The sequence below is a fragment of the Eschrichtius robustus genome, chromosome 16 (genome assembly GCF_028021215.1).
Source record: "Eschrichtius robustus isolate mEscRob2 chromosome 16, mEscRob2.pri, whole genome shotgun sequence".
In the NCBI taxonomy this organism is placed as follows: domain Eukaryota; kingdom Metazoa; phylum Chordata; class Mammalia; order Artiodactyla; family Eschrichtiidae; genus Eschrichtius; species Eschrichtius robustus.
Genome location: NC_090839.1, coordinates 54,631,709 through 54,654,133, shown reverse-complemented (window position 1 = coordinate 54,654,133; position 22,425 = coordinate 54,631,709). Strand labels below are relative to the sequence as shown.

The window sequence follows — 22,425 nt, the reverse complement described above, 5'->3', positions numbered from 1 at the left end:
TTAGACTGGAAGGACTCCGAGTCTTCAGCTTACTTTTCCTTACATGTTTCTATGTCTAAAATATTTTGTAATAAGTTCAAAACTTTATGCTTATTTTAAATATAAATAAGATTCAATATAGAAAGTGAATTTCCATAATCCTGTTGCCCTGTTAATATTTTGGTGTATTTCTGTGTTTTTTTTCATAAAATTTTTCAGTTTTATTGAGTTATAATTGACAAATAAAATTGTAAGATATTTAAAGTGTAGATTGTTATTTGATATATGTATACATTGTGAAAGGATTCCCTCATCTAGTTAATTAACACATTCATCATCTCACGTATTTATCTTTTTTTATTTTCCGGTGGAAACATCTAAGTTCTATTCACTTAGTAGATTTCAGTTATATAATACAGTGTTATCAACTGTTGTTACCACATTTTACATTAGCTCCTCAAGCTGTATTTCTGTGTTTTTAACAGTGGTCTAGTGTTATTCAGAATAACACTTTGTTTTTTTCTTGTTTCTTTCCCTGTGATACTAGCTGCTCTTCATGCCTCCTTCTCTCCAAGTACTCAGCTATGTGGTTTGGGGCCAGCACCTCTACGGGGCAGGGACCTGCTTGCTGGAGTGTCTGCCCCTCCTTCCTGGGGAGTCTGAATCCCTGGCCTTCTGCCCGCGTCTGCCTCTCCTTTAGGGTCTTCCTCACTCTCCGCCTTTAGACGGGGGACTCCTCAAGACTCATCCACCCCCTTCTTGCGAATGAGGGGCTGTTGACTGCAGCCCCAGGTCACGTTTTTATATAAGTCACATCTCTGCATGTCGATGTGCCCCATGGACTGTCCCTCGACCTCTTCTCATATGTGGGCACTCACTACTCACTGCCTTGGTTTCACTTTCAGTTTTGCTTCTGTGAGAGTCTACAACATAGCTGTGATTTTCTTGAGGCAGGAATTAACAGTGTGAGGCTAGAGAGGAAGAGGGGACCACCCGGCCGGTGACCCCTGAGTGGAGGGATGGGCCCTCGACTTCTTGTCTGACGCCCAGCAACACTTTTCAGGTTCTTAAGAATATACCACACAAACACAGCTTTGATTCTCCTGAAAAAGGTCTAAGAAAGAAAGACCACCTCCAGTGCTGAAATGAAATTAGAGGAACTGGAAATATCTAAGAAGATATTGCTTCTTGATCAGAAAGGAGAGGTTTGGGTTTCCCAGTTCTGTGGCTCGAGCAAGTCTGCCTATGGGAACAAGAAAATGCAGTTTGGGAAGTTGTTTCTGGCAGTGTTCCAGCCAGTATGCAAGGCACTCATCAAAAGAGAGAAAACTTTGATGTGACCTGAAAACTGGTTGACTTGGAAAGTGAGGAAATTCACAGCAAGCGTGTGACTGTGCTGGAAATGTGATTTGGGAGCCAGCCAGAATCTGGATAAACATTTCCACGAAGGAACAGGTGGTAAAGGCGCGGTTACTCCCAGGAAAGGCTAGTCAGGAATGGTAAGAGTTGTGGTTTTTGTTTTTGTTTTTGTTTTTTTTGCATAATACGAAGTTTCTGGGTGAGGTTGTCTATGTTGCCTTTCTTCCCATCTAAAGATGCTCCCAGGAAGTGTCGCTGGTGGTGGTGCCCCTGCCCTTCGCAGGTGAAAGTCCTTGTGGGTGAGAGGGGAGCAGCAGTACTGGGGCAGCTGGGAGAACCCCGCCTCTACTGTGTTGCGGTGAGGCTGCAGCCCTGGTGCTCTGGCAGCCTTGCCGTGCAGCGCGGTGAGCGCTTGTCATCTGGGGGGGAATCGCGTTGGTGATCTAGGAAGACAGCCTGGGTGTCGGGCCAGCTCTTCTGGACTAGCCTGCAGCAGTGAGTGTTGCAAATTTGATGATTCTTGGAGATATCTCCTGAAGGTCAAACTTTTGTTTTGTTTTGTTTAATCTCTCCCAGACTTCTGAACTCATGCCATGTTGAATTTTTAGTTCTTCAAGGTTATTTAGCCTTATTTCTTATTTATATGTTTTTCCATCCTAGCTCTACTACATTATCTATTTCCAAGCCGTTATTTGTAACATTTTTCTTTTACCTGCTACTGCCTACTCCTTTATTCTGAATTCCCAAGGATAGTGTATTTCTTAGTGTTTTTTTTTCATTTGTCCTCTGAATCTCAGGACTGTTACATCTTGATCTTTGCATAGTTTTGTTTTGTTTTTTAAAAACAGCTTTATTGAGGTATAATTAACGTACTGTACAGTTCATGCTTCCAAAGTATGTAAGTCAGTGGTTTTTAGAGTATTCACAGTTGTGCAACTATCACCACAATCTAATTTTAGAATATTTTCATCACCCCTCAAAGGAACCCTGTACCATTAACAATTGCTCCCCATCCCTCAACCCCCAAACCTCTGGCAACCACTTGGCTACTTTCTGTGTCTGTGGATTTTTGCCTATTCTGGACATTTCATATCAATGGAATTATGTAGTATGTGGCCTTTTGTGACTGGCTTTTTTCACGTAGCATCCTATAGCTTTATTTCTATTTTTGATGTATTCCCTTTTTTTTGGCTTCATTTTTCAATTATTTAGCTGCCACCTATTCCCAGATTTTAAATTGAGTCTTTCATTTATCTTCTTTCTAGAATCTGTTTTCCATTGTCTATCCTGTACATAAATCTGCCACTCTTAAAATTAATTATTAATTAAAAATTTTATTTATTTATTTATTTATGGTTGCATTGGGTCTTTGTTGCTGCGCGTGGGCTTTCTCTAGTTGCAACGAGCAGGGGCTACTCTTTGTTGTGGTGCGCGGGTTTCTCATTGCGGTGGCTTCTCTTGTTGCGAAGCACGGGCTCTAGGTGCGTGGGCTTCAGTAGTTGTGGCACGTGGGCTCAGTAGTTGTGGCTCGTGGGCTCTAGAGTGCAGGCTCAGTAGTTGTGGCACACGGGCTTAGTTGCTCCACGGCATGTGGGATCTTCCCGGAGCAGGGCTTAAACCTGTGTCCCCTGCATTGGCAGGTGGATTCTTTACTACGCCACCAGGGAAGTCCCTAATTATTATTTTTAAACTGTTAGTTTAACTTAAGTTAAAATCTTAAAATTAACTGTTATTTCTCAATTCTCCAGGGAAAAGAATACGGTCTGTGGCTCCTCCTGTAATTGCTCCAGATGTGACCTGACGTGCTCTCTTGTGTCTGATGACCACTCTCTGGGTTAACATTTGGTGAATAACAGTTTATTAGTTGTTAGTCTGTCTCAGTTCCCGACACCCTTCCTTCTAGCTGTCTTGTTTCATAGTCTCTTCTGATTATTTCAACTCTGTTGTATACAGTATTCCAAGATAGTTATCATAGACCTTCACTTTCCTTTTGTTTTCTAAAACTCACTGTAAAAACGCCTTTTGTCACTTGCGAACATCCCGCCAGCACACAGACTTGACTTCACATGATTCTGTCTTCTTGTCGATGCGTCATCACTTACTCATTGTTCTCTCCCTCACTGCCAGCCTCCCATCCTCCCATGTAATTCTTTATGAGCATTACTTCATGCCCTTCCTCAGTCTACTCTGAGTTACTCCTGAGTGTTCCTGAAGATGCTCTAAGGAAAAGCATTAACTCATTTAATCCTCACAGCAGCCCTTTGAAATGGGGTCATCATTAGGTGACTGGTATTTCCATTTTGGGTCACGGTTTTCATCCGCACTGTTGCTAACACCAGAGCATTCCTTTTTCCTATCCATTTCTTTCAACACTCAGCCCAGGTCCTTACCCTTAGTAGGTACTCAATAAATGTTTCATTTGCTGGGTAAGTGAATGTGTGAATGAGCCAATGAATAAATGAGTTGGTTAGTACCTGGCAGCCTGTTTCCATAAACAGGCAAATGCTACCTTTAAAAGAACTCGTTTCATAGTTTTTGAAGGCCTGGGTATTAAACCGTAATTCGGGAGTTTTTTAGAGGTGGGAGGAGTGGGTCTTTGAAGGCAGTTACACTGGACTCTACCAGCATTAGTTCTGAGCATTGAGCAGGGTAGCCCTTATTCATGTCAAGTAGGAAAGTTCAGAAGAAGACAGCTCAGGGGAACGTGGTCACGAGGTGACTGCCCAGTCACTCACCTTTGGCCGTGACATGTACCCGTTCCTGCAGAGACATGGAGGCTGGTGCAGAGGACGCCCGCCACAGGAGCAGCTGTGGGGTGGGCGTGCGCATGTGCATGTTCTTGAAAGAGTCTGTTGGTTAGGCTAAAGGTGTAGTCAAGATCAAGCCACTCAGGCGTGGTGCCCACCCTTTGTTTCTTTCACCTGCTTGGGTTAATCTGTCTCGTATTTTACTCTTTGGGACTTCACTTTTTAAGAAGAAGGTTAAGTTTCACCCACAGCCATTTGCTGTCGGAACTTGTGATTTATTGTCAAGTGTTGGGAAAACGAGGACGGATCACCTCCTTGTGATTAATTGTTTCACATAGGAGCAGAGAGGACTTAGGCCCATCCAGAGTGTTTTGATGTTAACAAGGTGGAAAATGCTTTTTTTTTTTTTTTTCACCAAAACTTTTGGTCTTCCTAAGCAGAAGCAATATAGATAATGATGAAATATCATATCTATAGTTTTTAGGCCCTGGTTATTTGGTAGATTAAGATTGAGCGCTTTTAATCTTTATTTTCCGTATTGACTGACTACATTTTAGTTTAAATAATCCTCATGCTACTCGGCCATTACAGATATCATTAGAAGGAAAAATTCATTACAAAGTGAATAAGTTTTTAGACCCTTTGGTTTGTGAAACGGCCCAAACTGGTTGCCTCCCTTACATTGATTGTTTCAGATCATCAGTGATGCAAGCTCCCAGGCGTTTGCTATGTCACGCTGCTAACTCCCAACACACCTCCAGACATTCTTTCCTTCCTGATTATTCTCCTCTTTCTGTTGGGTTGACACTCGGGCCCTTGGTTCTTGGATTGAGGGTATCGCCCTCCAAAGCAAGAGTCCTGCAGAAAAAGACCGTGATAAAAAGGCCAGAATAGTCTTTCTTTTCCAAAATGGACTTTGGCACTCACTCAAATCACACTCAGCTCACGAAAACTAGACACAAGTTGTGTGCAAGGCTCAGTTTTTCTCCTCGAAGAATTGATGCTATAGTTAAGACTGTTAACCACGTCAGCCTCCCGGGCACACACAGCTGCAGACGACGCCTCCGTCAGACAGGAGCTCATGGGAACCGTCTTCCCCACTTCTCCACCTGCTGTGAATTAAGCTGATGAAAGGCATCTGTGCCAGTGAGGTTTAAAGTCAATTACCAGGAAAGAATATAAGAAACCTTATTAATTGTTCTCCTGTTTACACTATACTTAACGAAATAAATAATCTAGCTGCCTTTTGACTTTCTGCTCTAAAAGAGCCATTCTAACGAACTTGGACCCCAAGGTCCATGTGTGTAGTTACTCATTAAATCCTTATGTCTTATGACCTCTCCTGACTGCAGCCAGTCACCCGGCCCTGATACGTTCCCTGGGACCTTTCATATCCGGTCTGACTTTATCATTACTGATATCACTCCAGTTTTGGCAAAACATTTCACTTTAAATCTAACTTTCCATATTGAAGCATAAATTAAAGGAGCTTAATTTGTTCACTGATTTTTTGCTTGCCATGGACACATCTGTGCGTTTGTCCTTTGGAACACTCGCATTGCTGTGTTACTAATACAGGTTGATTGTTAGGAGCTACCCAAAGAAAACTTCAAGTTAGGAACAAATTTGGAGCAGTTATTGATTTAACAGTCCTGCAAATGCTTTTGTACATAGAAGGAGCATAAAAAAGACTCCCAGTGATAAGCAGGTCAAACACCCACATTGATAATAATAGCCAACGTTACTGAGTTTTTACTGTGCGCCAGGCACTGCCGTGAAGGTTTCACGTGTGTTAATCATTTAATCCTCGAGTCAGCCCTGTGGGGTGAGTCCTATTCTTAGTGAGATGTGGAGCCATGAAGTATCTCACTGCATCACACGTTTAGGAGGGACAGAGCCTGAATCCCAGGGCTTCTCCCCGGAAGCCACACGCCCTTACCCGTTACACTCGTGCTTGCCGTGGCAGCCTTGCCTGTTGCCCCCGCACTTCGAGAGGAGTAGGTCTCACCATTATTTCCCACCTCCCTTGTCCCTTGACTCCCTCACCACCCACTTGTGGCTGGTGTTTCCAGGGCTCCCTGGCCTTTCCTCAGCCTGGTGCCTGCTCGTTACTCCTCCTCACCCCTGTTGCCCCCAGAGTGAAGGCTCCTGGAGCTGGTCTCCCTGGTGCCCTGCACGGACTTCAGCTCCTCTCTGCTCCCGTCCCCCACCGCCCCCGACATGTTCTCTGTTCCAGCCACACGACACTCACCTCCATCCCTCCACTCTGCCTGCTGAAGGCTCCCTTTCTGGAGTCCGGTTCATCGACTATTCTGGTGACACCCACAGCCTGACCACGCTGTCCCAGCCCCTGGTCCTGGTGGCTTTCACTGGGCTGGCCTCTCCTCATCTTGTAGCCCTCAACGTGGAGGGGACTTCACCCAGGAGGCCTTCCCAAACCTCTGAGTCTTTGTGAGATACACCCTCCTGTGCTTCCTGGTCCTGGACCGGGTAGGCGTACCCACTTGCTGCCGACATCCCCCTGCAGGAGCTGCCCCGTACAGGCAGGGTCACGGCTGCCATGTTCACGCTTGTCCCCTCAGCACCCTCACAGTGCATGGTAAACAGAGGCACTTAATAAATGTTTGAGCAATGAGCGGCAACTCAGTAGTCACAATTCAAAGCAGCAACGACGAACCTCAGGGGTGCCAACCCCAAGGCAGGCATCAGAGCCTGTGCTGCGGAGCTGGCTCCATGCCCAGGTGGAGGGCGCACTCCTGCTTGGAGGACTGGCTGCATCATCATCATGTCTTCGTGGCCCTGCGGGGCTGCAGGCTCAGCCCTTTCTCTGCTGTAGTTGTCACGCCTCCAGGAAAGGCCTCCTTCACCTGCTCTTGCCCGAGGAGCCATACAGGGAGGGGATAAGTGCTTCCCTGACTGAGGACCCCTCCTGGGGGTGAGAGAGCTGACTGGGAGCAGGGCCCAGGGGTGCAGAGCCCCGGGCAGGGGAGCCCCGAGCTGCCGGCCTCCCCATGGGAATGCAGTTCTGGGGTCGGGGCCAGCTACAGACACAACGGAAAACCTTACCCTGCAGCCTCAGCTCCTCACCCTTGCAATCCAAAAAATGCCCTTCCTTTGTCTGTTCCTCAAGGCAGCCCCTGCAGCGGCTGCGGGTGCTCGCCGGGCCCCCCTCCCCACCCACTGCAGGTGACTTACCTGCCACACCCGGGAGTTCGAGAGGGACTAGTTACAGCAGCTCCAGGGACCAGGCCTCTTCATGCCCTGGTTGGGCGAAGCCAGGGATGAGATGCCACGGCAGGTCAGAAATAGGGCTTTTCTCTCCTCAGCCCACAGAGCTTGTGTTTTCTGACTCTCCCAAGGCGAAATGATAAAATCAGTTCAGTGTTTTCTGTAACAGAGTCTGAGAAATTCACGCAAAGCTGCTTTTACCCTTCTGTTGTATTCTAGTTAATGCTTCCCTTTCAAGTTTATACATGTAGCTAGTCAGAACTGTGATTGATCCTATATATCATTTGGGATGTATATTTTTGGTTGGAAAAAAATACATGAAAGTTCAGGACCTTAGTTAAGAGTGAGCATTTAACAATCTCTTTTGGGGTCAGTTAGCATCTAAAATTATTTATCTCAGTCTTTGAATCCCACCTGTGTTTTGGCTACACTCCTGGATGTCTCTAGGTGTCCTGGGACTCTTGCCAAATTCTCAGAACGGTTGACCTAAAAACGTATGCTATACAGTATTTTATAAGGAGGGAGGGAGAGGAAGAAAGATAAAGTGATGAAATGGTGGTTTAATTATAAAATGATTAAGGATTACTGATTAAGTAGTCCCAGGGTTATTTGCTTAATTAATTTTAGAGCATTTATTAAATATGTACTGAGTGCGAGAAACTGTATGGATCCAGCAGCGCAGACACATGTCACCTCTTGATTGGGTCTCTCCATGATGGCTTTTCTTTTCTTTTTTTTTTTTTTTTAAATGTACTTTATTTTCTTAGATAGTATATAGAGTCTTTTATTTTTTTAAGATTTTTTTTGACATGGGCCATTTTTAAATTTCTTTATTCAACATGTTACAATATTGCTTCTGTTTTCTGTTTTGGTTTTTTGTCCACACGGCATGTGGGATCTTAGCTCCCCGACCAGGGATGGAACCCGCACCCCTTGCATTGGAAGACGAAGTCTTAACCACTGGACTGCCAGGGAAGTCCCATGATGCCTTTTCTCTACCACCTTCTGCTTAAGCTTAAACTCCTTAAGAGGGAATCCTGCTTTGTTCTGATTTTATTCTCTGTGTACAGCATACACCAGGCCTAAAATAAATGTTTATTGAATAAATCACATTGTCACTCCCTTTCATAAATTCGTAGTCTGGTTAAATTCCAGTAAGGACTAACAATGGATTTCTTTAAATAAGGCTTGCTTCTTTTTCAGAAAGCCCTTGAGTTCCATCTGGAAAAGCTGCTCCTTACTCCCCTCCCAGCAGATAGTCCTGTACACCAGGAGCAGGGCCCAGCCCACCTGTTACAGCTCCTTAACACTATAGCATATATTGTTACTTCAGCCTTTAATGGGGATTGTAAAGTTGTAGGTTAATAGTCCATTTAACCAACTTTTTTTTACAGTGGGGATTTTGTGAGAGAATAAAATTCACGTAGACTGCAGCTTGACAAAAAGCTGATGTTCTGGGACTTCCCTGGTGGCGCAGTGGATAAGACTCCGCACTCCCAGTGCGGGTGGCCTGGATTCAATCCCTGGTCAGGGAACTAGATCCCACATGCATGCCACAACTAAGAGATCGAGTGCCACAACTAAGGAGCTGGCGAGCTGCAACTAAGGAGCCCTGGAGCTGCAACTAAGGAGCCCACGTTCTGCAACTAAGGAGCCGGCGAGCCGCAACTAAGGAGCCGGCGAGCCGCAACTAAGGAGCCCACTGGCCACAACTAAGACACGGTGCAACCAAATAAATAAATAAATAAATATTAAAAAAAAAAAAAAAAGCTGATGTTCCTGCTCTGTGAATGTTTGGATCCAACAGAAAAGAGATACTTGATAAGTCTGAATCGAGGGAGGGCTGAGTTCCCCTGCTCGTGCACATTCTGGTCTCCCTTTTCATGGTGGTTGACAGTGCCTGATGTAGGTAACATGGTCTGTAGTCACCCTCACATCTAGACTGACCATTATGAATGTTGGCGACTGGTATTTACAGATAGAAACAAACCCACGAAATGTATAGGGTCCGCACTCAGTGGGCTCTGCTGCCGTCAGAAAGAGGCCACGTGACCCTTCCAAGGAAGGACTTTTAAACCCTTGTTTCAGCCCCAGAAGATGAAGCATGCAACCTCCATTGAGAGAAAACACAGCGTGAATACATGGTGTGTTTTGGAGGTAGTCGTTCTCCCTGAGGCTGCGCATCTCTGGAAAGGTCATGGGAGTAGTAGTAAAATATGACCTATTCTCATTTTCACTTTACTCTCAACTTTCTAGGAGCGTGTCCTGCGTAGAGAGCAAGACGGAGCTGCGTTTCGACCAACGCTGGTGTCCACCTGTGCTGACTGTAATTTTTATCCATAGGTTTGAAGACATACCTGATAGCGGGTCAGAGAGCGAAGGAGTCTCATTGCAGCTGTTCAGAGGCCTTGCTTTCTGGCTTTGAGGTCATTGACGGCTCACGGGTGTCCTCAGGCCCTAGGGGACAGGGGACAGCATCGCCAGGGAGTGTCAGTGACTTGGCGCAGACTGTCAAAACCTTTGATAACCTTAAGGTTAGTTTTTTTTTTTTTTTCCTACTTCTAAAACTTGATACTAATTCTGCAGTAGAACATGTGAAATAATAAACAGCCTTCGGGTCTATGGCAGACGACTTGGAATGCCCTTCCATTTGGTTTTTATGATTTTTAAATTTAGTATAAAGTTAGCAGCATTTTGCATTTTTAGTATCTTTGCTTTTTGACATATGCACCTCCATTTTCTTTCTACACTGCATAGAGTTGCTTCTCACTTGAGTTATTATTTTCTTTTTCTGCGACCTATGATGTCTTTTGGGATTTCTGAAAGCTAACGATAAATGATAAGAGTAAAGGTGATTCTCCCAGCATCTTGCTTGGAGGGCTAGTTTGTATCTTATTTCAGAAACCACTTTCTCAAATACTCAAACATCTCTTGAAATTCAGTGTTTTATGATTATTTTAAATCTTGTTGGTGTGGGTGAATCTTGTGCTGTAGATCATTGGAAGAGTGCAGGCTTGCCAAGAACATTATAATATTTCATCACTGGGACAGAGATCTCCTGGTGGCTGCATAGATGCTCCCATTTCTGTCCCAATAAACTACCGGGGAATTAACACGATGGACCCTGGGCATGCGAAATCACTCTGGCATGTGAGTTGTTCCTCAGATTTCACATTTGATTTAGCTCCCCCACTGATACCTCTTGTTTATTTTTACAGTTTAAATATTTGCTGTTTCCTTTTTTTTTTTTTAAGAGAGAGATGGTTAAAACAGTTCCACATCACTGTTTTGTGCTCTCAAGTTAACACAGTGATGTTTGGTCAGGACGATGGCCTATTGGTATGGCTGTAATCCAGTACATTCCTGCCTATCCACATCATTAACAGAGTTGAAAGCTTGCGATCTTGGTACTTCAGCTGAAGGCATCATAATGGGGCACTCAGCTGCAGTGTCCAGATTATTTCACTGTGTTGGACTTCATGGTGTCTCTCATCCAGGCACTGTGTGCGGTTCCTGTGTTCAGATTTGTGGACAGCACACACGTATCGTTTTCATCGTGTGCTTTGTTCACTTAATGCAGGGTTTCTCAGCCTCGACACCATCAGCATGTTGGGCCAGAGAACTGTTTGTGGAGGGGACGTCCTGTGCATGGTGGGGTGTTGAGCAGCATCCCTGGCCTCCACCCACTAGATGCCAGTAGCACCCTCTCTTACCAGCATGGCAACCAGGGTCTCCAGACATGACCCGATGTCCCCTAGCGGGGAAGGGTAAACTCACACCTGTTGAGGATAGGGTATTAGACCCTGTCCTTCCCCGTGCTGTCTGGCACATGCATAGCAGCGATGTAGCTGCAATTTCCTTAATGCCTGCAGGCATTATATGCACTTAATGCACTCTTTGCCCGGGCTGCTGTCTTGTAGGAGTCAGAAAGAGGAGCCCCCTGCTCACAGGCTACCACTGAACATGGGCCGGGAAGAGCTAAGTGGGGAGGGGAGCAAAAACATGGCTTCCAAATACGGCCTTATTATTTGGGGAGAAATTGTTTCCTCAGGCTTCCAACTGAGCTGTAGTCAAGTAGAGAAATAGAGCTCAAAGCCAAAAATAAATGTTTTGTTGCGTTTGTCTGCCACTTTAGGTGATGTGTGTGTGTGTTTCTATCCATGAGGGCGTGTGCCCTTGAGGACCTCACTGTATCACACACCTGCAGTGTTAATGACAGGCGTTCTGCGCTAAATTGCCTTAAGAAGGTTTTCTCTCCCCCCGACGGAACATTTCTTGTTCTAGTCATAACCTATTTATATATTTATTTGTTTTTGATCTGGTTGGGCAAAAACTATTCAGCATACTCTATTGCCATGTATAAATTTTCCAAATAATCTTGTGATCTATGAAGTTAACTGTGTTTACCAAAAGGAATTTGAGAAAAAAAAAAAAAAAGGATCTTTCTGCCCCTTCCAGGAGGGAAAGATGAGTGGATATGAAGTATAATTTTGGGGGTGTTTTGATGGTGTTTGGGGGATAACAGGACATCTGAGATGAGGGACGCCTCTGAAGCATAGGGTTCCTGGGATTCACGGTTGGAGTGGAAGGAGCATGAGGAGATAGGAGGCCCAGTCTCCATGCCAGGCTTTGCCACTTGGGGTCCCTCCTCACAACCCTGCTCTGGGCCCTGGTTCCTGGGTGCAGGTCAGGCCAGGGCAGGCGGCTGAGAGGCATAAGCACCGGGGAAGCAAGTGAATCGCTATGAACCGTCATCCTAGACTTGAAAGGCAGAAAAGTGAGGTCTCCTTTAAAGATTACATAGATTGTAATCTGACATACAAGGCCTTCCCTCAAGTAAGAGTTTTTGAACAATACAAAAGTGAAATCGCAGTCTCTTGCTCCAGGTTCTCTGAGGAGATTTATCCCACAAGCGTGTCGGTGGCTCATGTGTGCCACTGGTTTGTTGCTCCATGTTGTCTGCACCACAGTGAGCTGTTCTGATTCGCTGCTTCACAGACGCGTTCCTCCTCATCCTTTCCCAGGATCTGTTGACTCTTTCTGTCAACAGACTTCTTTCCCTTTGTTGCTGCTGCTGCCGCAGCCAACAAGAGTTGACTCCCATGGGGATTTCTGTCTCCCCACATCTCCCTCCTCCTGCTGCCCAGCGCCGGAAGCCCTGACCAGTGGAAGAGGCCTGGTCTAAGGAGGATTCCCCAAGTAGGTTCCCTTGAACAGTAGTTTCTCAGGATGGAAATGGGCATCCAGTACGGAAAAAGTGTTCTGTGGTCAAGTCAATATGGGTGAAACAACACTGAAGGGGTTTCTTTACTGCAGGCCTTCTCAGAGCCTTTAGCATGCTAACATGCATGGATAGGTCTCCAGAGAGGGAAGTGGTATGCAGCATTCTCTGGCCTCTTGACCAAAGATTTCTTCTTTCAAGCTGTTCCTTTTGGGGGTGTGCGTATCTAGTGGAAGGAGTTTTGTAACCAAGCAAAAGGGCTCTTTTGCCCACAGTGCAGAAAGCCTAACTCTGACAGTGGGTGTCTGCAGCAAAGTCAGGGTTTATTTGCAGGGCACCAAGCAAAGGAGTGGGAGACAAGCCTCAGATCCACTCCAGCTTGGTCTTTGAGTTAAAGGGGGGAAGAACAGTGAAGCTAGGGTTAATCATCGTGTTGTGACATTTCTGTGACATTTCTTAATCGTAGTTTTGGGAGTCAGGATGTCTCTGCTTTACGATTCTCAGGCCAGGTGGTCCATGGATGGGGGGGTCTGCTGCTCATCTTGCCCTGGAGAAACAACCTGAGTTTGTACCTTAACAGTGAGATCGACAACAGCAGTTTAGTGCATTAGCGATGTTATTGACGATAGCCATCTTAGTCACCTGACTCTGGCTGAGGAGTGTTTAGTTAGCACAGAGTTGAGGTTAGAGGGGACAAGAAAAGGAATAAAGTTTGGGACAGAGAGATTAATCATAAACTCGGCAGGAGAACTCGGTTTTAGAGGACCTTGGTTTCCTTAGTTCCTTGAAAGAACCAAGGTATTAGAGGAAAGGTGTTCTGTAAATTCTTGAGTGAATCCACAGAGGCTTGGTCCTGTTGCTCTCGCCTGCAGTGCGATCGCTTCCCTGTCCCCATAAACTCCCCTCTTTTCTCACCGTGTGCTTCCTTAGTTTCCTGTGACTCCCCTAGCTAGTGATGCCGCCACCCCATCTCTGAAGCCTTAATTCAGTTAGTCTGTACCTCTTGGTTATAACATACGCAACCTGAAATACTTGCTTGTTTCTTACGCCCCTTTCTCTGATCTATTTGAATGCAGGGCCTGTTTGTTACATAACTTAAGTTTTTCCAAAGGGTCCAGCATGGTGCCTGGCATGTAGTAGATAATTACGACTTTCTTTTGGCTTATGTTTTTAGTTTTTTAATTACATGCAGAGACATGTAGCTCTGCAGAGTTAGACTGAGGGCTGAACTGGAAGCCTAGGCAGAACCAAGGTGATGCCCATGAAGCACTTGTTTTCCGCTCCTGGCACACGTACCCTGTGTGTCTGTAAGTTATCTCCCAGTTCACAGCTGGACAATTGCCACCTGATATTTCATAAATAGTCTGAGTACTATGATGACCTGCTAAGAAACAGTAGTGATGGCAGAGGTCAAGGGCTTTGGCCTTGAGGTCATACGTCAGAGGGAACCCTTTACACCTAAGCCTTGGCTTCTTGAGTGGCTGGTCGTGAGAGCTGCTCCTCAGGAAGGACCTGACGTCACATACTGGGGGGAGGGGGGTCCCACCAGAACGGTGGCACTCAGCTCTCTGGGCTGAGCTGCAGAGGTACCAGAGGGTTTGGGGTGAGGAGGCAAGAAGGGAGCCAGGGAAGGAGACAAGGCCTCGCCATGTCAGTGTCACGGAAGGTGGCTTGGGTGCCTCAGAAAGGCTGGAACCTAAAGCTGAGGATCCGTCTCAAAGCCTTGGCTTTGGGGTCGAACAGGTCACCTCATGGCTGTAAGCCACAGGGAAATGGCAATTTCTCAGGGCTGTCGTGAAGATTAACTGAAGTCACGCCGCGAATGCTGGGGTTGGAGAAGCTCAGCTGACCCTGGAGCGCACTTTCACTCAGTCTGCACGGAGTGGCGGATGCTGACCGCAGAAGCAGGGAGGACAGGAGCAGGCGGAGGCGCTGTTTGGTTCGCCCACAAGGAGTCACTGAGTCTCTCGGGAAGGTCCCTGTTTGCTGTGAGCTGAAGGGGGTCCTTCAGTTGTTGCAGCTAATCGTTGCTGTAAGGGATGTAGACACGGCACACGTGCAACCTGTTTTGTGTGGCCCCAGCCCTGCTGTGGTGTCTGCTGCTCATTTGTCATGAACCCTGTGGGTGACGGATGGAGGGAGACTGCGCATGCCAATAAAAATAGCCAGGCTGACGTGTTTGCAAAGAGCAAAGAAATGCAAACCAAAGATGTGGATGGTGTTTTATCACATCCGTCCTAATCATTGAGCCACGTGAGCTGTGAGAGCATCTTATGTCATCCCTGAAAGACCTCCGTGGGATGCACCTGCTTGGCTGATCTTCGTGAGTTTGCCTTAATCCCTTATTCAGAACCCAGGGCATGTGCTCATGGGGTGTTTCTCCCTGTTTACAGTTGGTGATATGAGGCTGATAAAGTGGATTCACCCACGTGAGGGGATTCAGAGAGGGCCTGTCCTGTCTCACAAGGGTTATACTTTCCCTTTGAGGTCACTTGCCCTAGGAACACCCTTCTGTAACAGTCGCTATGGCTTTTTAAATGATTCTAAGAAAATGATCACTTCTCTTATCTCCTTGTTATTTGTATGTAAAATCATTATGAATAGGCTTAGTCAGTTCAGTTTGAGGAAGTGAGGGCCTTTTACTTTATTATAGATGGTAAAAGTAATAGATTTCTCTTTCTCTCTCTCTCTCTCCCTCTCTCTCTCTCTCTCTCTCTGTGTGTGTGTGTGTGTGTGTGTGTGTGTGTAGTTTAGGCATTAAGTATTTACTGTAAATAGTTGTCTTGAGTTGATAGTGGTGATGGTTGATGGCTGCACAATTCTGTGACTATACTAAAAACTATTGAATTATAGACTTTAGATAATGAGTTGTATGGTACGTGAATTATATCTCCATAAAGCTGCAACACAAATAAGTAAATAGTAATCTGAAGGCTGCTCTGAAATGTGGATGTAAAGTAAGTTTTTTTAAAAAGGACTTTTCAAGTTGTGTCTATATTTTGAGACGTATGTGTGTTTCCTTCAATTAGGAGGAAGCACATCACATATAAATTGACAACTCTTCCTTACAGAAGAATTCCAGCTAATAGATTGTAGAAGGAGTGAGGGAAAGAAAAATCACCTTTAGAGCATCACGGTAATAAGTGCTACAGGCAAGATCCATCAGTGAATTCTAAAATCAGCAGGTAGATGTTTAAGGAGAAACAGGACATTTGCATAGCCTCCAAGCATCTCCCCTTAGATATTTATTCATTTTAAAGGGAAGAATAGTTAGGGAGTTCCCTGGTGGTTAGGATTCCGGGCTTATACTGCCGTGGCCCAGGGTTCAATCCCTGGTGGGGGAACTGAGATCCCACAAGCCATGCGGCACAGCCAAAAAATAAAGAAAGAAAGGGAAGACTAATAACTCGACAGTGGAAAACCTAGCAGGGCCCACCTTCACCAAATGATGATGGTTAGCATCACAATTAAGAAAACCAGCGGTATCATGTACCACCCCCCACCCTGTGGTACGTGCAGAGAAGGGCATATCACCTCTGTGGGTTTCTTCCCTCAAATCCTAAACCTCAGTCAACTCGTGAGAAAACATTAGACAAATCCAAATTCAAGGACATTTTACAAAATACCTAACCAGGACACTTCAAAAAATGTCCCAGACTGGAGGAGACTAAATGTGCGTGGGATCCCGGAACAGGAAAAGGACATCTGAGTAAAATCTGCAGCGTGGTTAATAGTACCGTGCCAGTGTTAATCTGTTAGTTTTGGTAACTGGGCCACGGTTCATATAAGATGCTAAGTAACGTTAGGGGAAGCTGGGGTGGATGTATGGGGACTCTCTGAACTGTCTTTCCCACTCTGTTTAAGTCTAAACTTGTTTCAAAATAAAACATTTTAATACATATGTATAAAATATTATGTTTATATTATTTTTATGTAATATAAATATGCTTGTTATTGTTATATATTACGTGTGAATTGAAATGGAAAGGTTAGTTCAGCTCATTTAATTGACATCATCAGGTAGTAAAGTACTGCACATGAAATAAATTTCCCCAAATACCAAACATCTTCTTCCTTTGACTTTCTGATGGAACTTTACCACACCACGGTGACACTTTTCTTGTCTTATCAGCCTCGATTATTAAACTCACTTAGGTCGCTTAGGGCTCAGGAATCTATGAGGTTTCAGTGGTTCTACACTCTGTGGCTTAGAGATTTTGCACCTGGTTTTTACAGGTGTGTGTTTTGTTTGTTTGTTGTTTTGCCTCCAGTATTCGCAGGCTGTCCACTTTTCTGTTCTTACCGCTTCTGGATGCCTTTCTTTTTCTGTAATAATTACCGTTTCTATTTTCCTCTAATATCCGGCTTCTACTTTCCTCTAGGATTTTGTTAGCACAAGTCATCTATTTGGGAGTGTGAATGCCTGTGCCGATCCGCTAGCTTGGGGAGGGTGCCTGGCCTGCCCGTGGCAGGTCACAGCCGGGGCGGCCTCTGCCCCGCACGGCAGGCTGTCCCTGTTCGCGCAGAGATGTCACATGTGTGGCTGGGGTCAAGGGCGTTGTCCCCCTGCCATTCTCTAACTGTGACTCTGGGCCAGTCCCTTCTCTCTATGCCTCAGTTCCCTCTTATGTAAAATGGGCTACTCACAATATGTTTCCTGGGTGCTTGTGAGGACTAAACAAAGTAATACAGGAAAGAGCTTAGAACTCAGAATGGGCCTCAGTAGGTCGTATGTGCTCTGGCTACATGCTCCTGTCTGCCACGTTCAACTTGGGTTTCGAGTTTGGGAAGCAAGGGATGCTCCTCCTGGTCTGAGGACAGCTCGCTCAGTAGTCATGTTCAGCAGACTGACCAGGCAAAGCAGGACTTTTCTGATGTTGTTTCCTCCTCGTTTCTCAGAAAAGAGGTTTCCCTGCTCCCTCCCTTGACAGTTATGAAAAAAGGACAACTGTTGGCTTAGAAGTGATTTATCTTGTGAAGAGAAATAGCCTTGAAGAAAAAACTATTTTATAGCTCAGTGCCATGTATTCTGAAGAGGATGTAGGGTGTATGTGTTGAAATGTGTTAAAAACAAACGCAAAGGCACCCAAGCGTGTTAGAGAAATCATTATAATCTTCCCTCCAGAGCCCACATCCGAGATGGGGGGAAGCGTGGGTAATCTGGGAAGATGAAGAGTTTGCTCCTGGCTGTTCTCCAGGGGATCTCGGGTTTCCCAGGCAACAGCCAGCACACTCCTTAGCTCGGAGAGTCCTCTGTCCTGGAGACCTTAGCTGGTCTTGGTGAAGCTCCCCTTGGTGCCGGTGTCCAGTGGTGCCACTTAAAGGAACCAGGAGGTGGCCATAACTGCTTGGGTCACTTCAGGGGAACAAGGCAGAGGAGATCAAAGTGCCAGGATTATTCCTGGGTCCTCTTTGTGCCAGGAAAGGAGGCCAGAGAGAGGCTGCATGGTGGTCAGGGGCCAGGAGCCCCGCAGTCTGACCCCCGCTGTTGACAGTCACTTCTGCCTTGCAGCGTCGATATGAGGATTAATGGAGATCAGGTGCACGAGACTGTGGGCATGGCGTGGATAAGGACCTGACAGTGCTCGTTGGCACGTCCTGGGCACTGAGGCGTTTCCACATCGTGGCAGCCGCTCTCATTAGAACAGTAGCTTTGACCCACTGTGTCTGCAGAGGGGCTGCCCTACAAGTCAGTTGCTCAGTTTGGGCGTGCCCCGCAGAGTCCCCAGAATCTAAACCCCTCTTCCTGGTAAGGGCTTCTTGGGGTCTGAGATGACAGCAGCTGCTCAGGGGGAGAGACGGGCCTTTAATGGGTTGGCAAACATTTCACAGAGGTATCTGCTTGGCAAAAACCAGTATGTGAGACGTTTTAACCTGATTAAAACGAAGCTGGAAATAGTTAAAAGAAAGTTGCTCGGGGGAGGGGGCGGACAAACCCACCCACCGTCCCACCGTTGCTTGGCGGGACCCCCGTGGAGCACAAGAGGCTCCCCCTACAGATTGAGGGAATGTCGAGATATGAGAAAGTTTCCATCAGGGCAGACAGATTTCTCTAAAGTTTTTGTTTCATTTGTTTTTAAGTTAGAATCAGTACAGTTTCCCCCAGAAAAGGAAAGTAGCTGAGGAAGAAACAGAATGACAAAGAGCCACATCTTCACAGTACAACGAAATGATCTGCTGCTGGGTCCCTGTGCTGCAGGAACCACCCTGCCACAGGAGGGCCTGGGTCCACAGCTGGCATCCTCCCCAACCCCCGGGTCCCCACTCCCTGGATGAAGCTGCTGTGAGTGTGCGGAGTGAGCACCGTTCAGTCCATTAGGAGTCCTCACGGATCCTGCTCTACCCCGGGGCTCCCTGAGCACAGTCTCCTAGACCGTTGTGAGCATCCGGGCTGACAACACACGTCCTTGCTCCCTGAGGTTCTTTTGTGGGCAGCTCTGCGGGACGTGCATTAGAATGGGGTACAGGCCCCGCAGCCTCTGTTTGCCAAAAGGGTGTAGCCTCGAGCTGCCCATCTGTGAAGAGCCCTGCCCCCGGCCGCCTGAGATCAGCCCGGTCCCCACGGGCAGTCCCAGTCCCCACTGGCCCTCCCACCCCTTCCTTCACAGCCAAGACCTGTCAGAGAGGGGATGCAGTGTCTGACTGGGGTGGCCTTGACTCCTGTCCAGGGACTCCTTTGCAGCGGGTGTATGCTCTCTGGTGTCCGATAGGTTTGAGAGTCACTTTTGCATATTTGTGGCTCTAAATGCATGAAACATCATCCATATGCAAAGCCAGCACACCGTGAGGAATTCCTAAGAAGCAGATGGCCTGTTCTTCAAGTGCATCAGGTGTACTTGAGGAGAGGAAGATAATTAGGAGCAAGCTGATGCCAAGAGATGCCTGAAAACACAGGGCTGGGCAAGAGCAGATGCCCGGTGGCTGTCCAGTCTGTGATCAAGGACTTTAAATGATTGTATGCACCGGCTTCAGAACCAGAGAGAATAGTGACCCGATGTTTCAGTGTTAAGGACCAGTGTTTACTGAGCACTCCCCAACACTGCAGGCGTGTGTGGAGCCAAGTGTGGTCAATGCACGCACGCTCACACACGCAAGCCCTCACCCACGGCAGACATCGCCCGCCCCCGTGGGTCCCCTCCCTCAGGGCTAGGACGTGGCCTCATCATCCTTCTCAGTTCAGCATTCTAGGAGGTCAGTGCCATGGGATTAGAACTGATCTAAAATACCTCTGACCGGCCTTACATGTGTCTCCTCATTCTGCCCTTACGATACATTCCCATTTAACAAAGGAGGAAACTGAGGCTCAGAGAGATTCCCATACTATTAAGTGATAGAACAAGGATTCAGTCTGTGACAGTCTGATTTCAAAGCCAGTGCCTTTAATCACTGTGTTACACTTGTTCTGTAGACTTAACGTTTGAAAAGTGGTCAGAGAGGGCTTCCCTGGTGGTGCAGTGGTTAAGAATCCACCTGCCAATGCAGGGGTCACCGGTTCGAGCCCTGGTCCGGGACGATCTCACACGCTGCGGAACGACTAAGGTCGTGCACTTCAACTACTGAGCCTGCGCTCTAGAGCCTGCGAACCACAACTACTGAGCCTGCGTGCCACAACTACTGAAGCCCGTGCGCCTAGAGCCTGTGCTCAGCAACAAGAGAAGCCACCTCAATGAGAATCCCGCACACCACAACGAAGAGTAGCCCCTGCTCGCCGCAACTAGAGAAAGCTTGTGCACAGCAATGAAGATCCAACACAGCCAAAAATAAAATAAATAAATAAATAAATAAAGACTTAAAAAAAAAAAAAAGTGGTCAGAGAATCTGTTCACTATTCCATCGTGTCTTTACGAGATTGGTGACAGACAGTCCCTGGAGCCTAAGGGTTTGGCTCAGAGGGTCTCAACCCTCCACACCCCCCCTGCCGCTCCAGGCTGTATCCATCCTACCCCTGGGCCATCAGTTGGCCCCTGAAAAGGCTGTGTTTCCCTAGAGAAGCAAGCCTGCCACCGCTACCACCACCAAAGCCATTTACACACACACACACACACAAACACACACACACACCTGCTAGGGAGGACCTTGGGAATCTTGCTGGCCTGTCACGTGGACGCACGCACTTTTTTCTGGGGGTGGGGGAGTCACTTCATGTGTGTGGTAGTGGATTTTTTTTTCCGTTTGAGAAGATCATTGGCCCCATTGGCAACATGTTCTGAAGTTTAACTCAGTCAATACCAAGAGGTGCTTTAAAATAATTTTACTGTATGCCATTGACAATTAGAGCATCTTGCCCCTGTTAATAATGCCAGTTTTTTCCGAGCTACAAGCAGATTTTACCTAGGTACTGCTGTTTGTTTGGACATGATACTCCCTGATTTGGCCAGCTCTTTTGGCACGTATATTTTCACTTCTTGAATGAATACGAACATTCGAATTTAATGGGTGCATTGCGTCAGATTCCCAAATTACACAACTCTTTAGAATCTTTATTTCTTTTATTGAATACAGTACAGGCCTGAAATCTAACTTAGGATGTGATCTGGGTTATATCCTTGCCCTAAGGCACTAAGTGACATTTATTTTATTTAAATTTTATTATTTAAAATTTCTGAAACAATATCTAGCCTCCTACAGTGTATTCCAGTGCTTAACGATTCTTACGCTAGGAAATTGTTTTTGAAGCCTAATAAGTCTGTCTTCTCCCCTGGATGCTGTCAGTTGCTGTCTCAGTGGTGGTTGATTATCTCAGTGGTCTAGATTACCAGATCATATTAATAATAAGAGCACATTTATTAAGGATACATTGAGTGCCAGGAGCAATGCTAGGCTTTCTACATGCGTATTCATAAATCCTTACAATATGTCTTCAAGAAAAGTGTTTTCACTCTCATTTCACACAGGAGAGAACCGAGGTGAGGGATTTGAACAGGGGTCTCCAAACCAGTAAGGAATCGAGGATTTGAACCCTGGTTTGTGAGAAAACGAAAGCCTTGCCCTTTCTACTATCTGTGGTGGTACTTTTTTTTTTTTATTGAAGTATAGTTGCTGTACAATATTATATAAGTTACAGAAGTACAATATAGTGATGGACAATTTTTAAATGTTATGTTCCATTTGTAGTTATTGTAAACTACTGTCTGTATTCCCTGTGTTGTACTATATGTGGCGGTGTTGAGTCTTGCCTTGTCTTTTCTAGGTCAGCTAATTCCCGCAAATGAATAAGAAGGGCTGGGTCTGTAAGCTCGTCCCTCCGATTGTCCTGCTTTATGAGAACAGTTCACCTTCACAGAGAGCTTGAGAACCTTCGCTTAGTGTTTGAGTGTGGGTTGGCGGCTAGTTTGTTTAACAACAGCTTTATTGAGATATAATCCACCCTTTTAGAGTGTATAATTCGGTGGTTTTTAGTATGTTTGAAAGGTTGTACAACCATCACCACGGTCAGTTTTAGAACATTTTCATCACCCCAAAAAGAAACCCCACACTGGTTAGAGTCACTCCCCATTCCCTTGTGTCCCTCACCACTGGCAACCACTAATCTCCTTTCTGTCACTGTGGATTTGCCTTTTGTGGATATTTTATACAGATGGAATCCCACCATTTGTGGCCTTTTGTGTCTGGCTTCTTTCACTGAACGAGTTTTCAGGGTTCATCCACGTTGTCGTGTGTGTCAGTGCTTCATCCCTTTGGATAGCTGAGTAATGTTTTGTTCTGTAGATATACCCCATTTTGTTGATCCATTCATCTGCTGATGGACATCTGAGTTGTTTCTCCTAAAAAGTAGAAGCTGTTAGGGCACATTCACGTACAGGTCTTTGTGTGGTTTATTTTCCATTTTCATGCTGCCAGTTCTTTTTTTCTGGCCGTGTTGGGTCTTCATTGCTGTGCGCGGGCTTTCTC

General features: G+C 46.1%; 1 protein-coding gene across 1 annotated transcript in view; it reads left to right on the top strand.

The window, feature by feature from the left end:
- Positions 1-22,425, top strand: part of ADCY9 (adenylate cyclase 9) — a 126,805-nt gene that overhangs the window by 65,635 nt on the left and 38,745 nt on the right. The window contains exon 3 of the mRNA XM_068565538.1: positions 9,657-9,847. Within this exon, the coding sequence (XP_068421639.1) occupies positions 9,657-9,847 (191 nt within the window). The remainder of the gene's footprint in view (positions 1-9,656; positions 9,848-22,425) is intronic.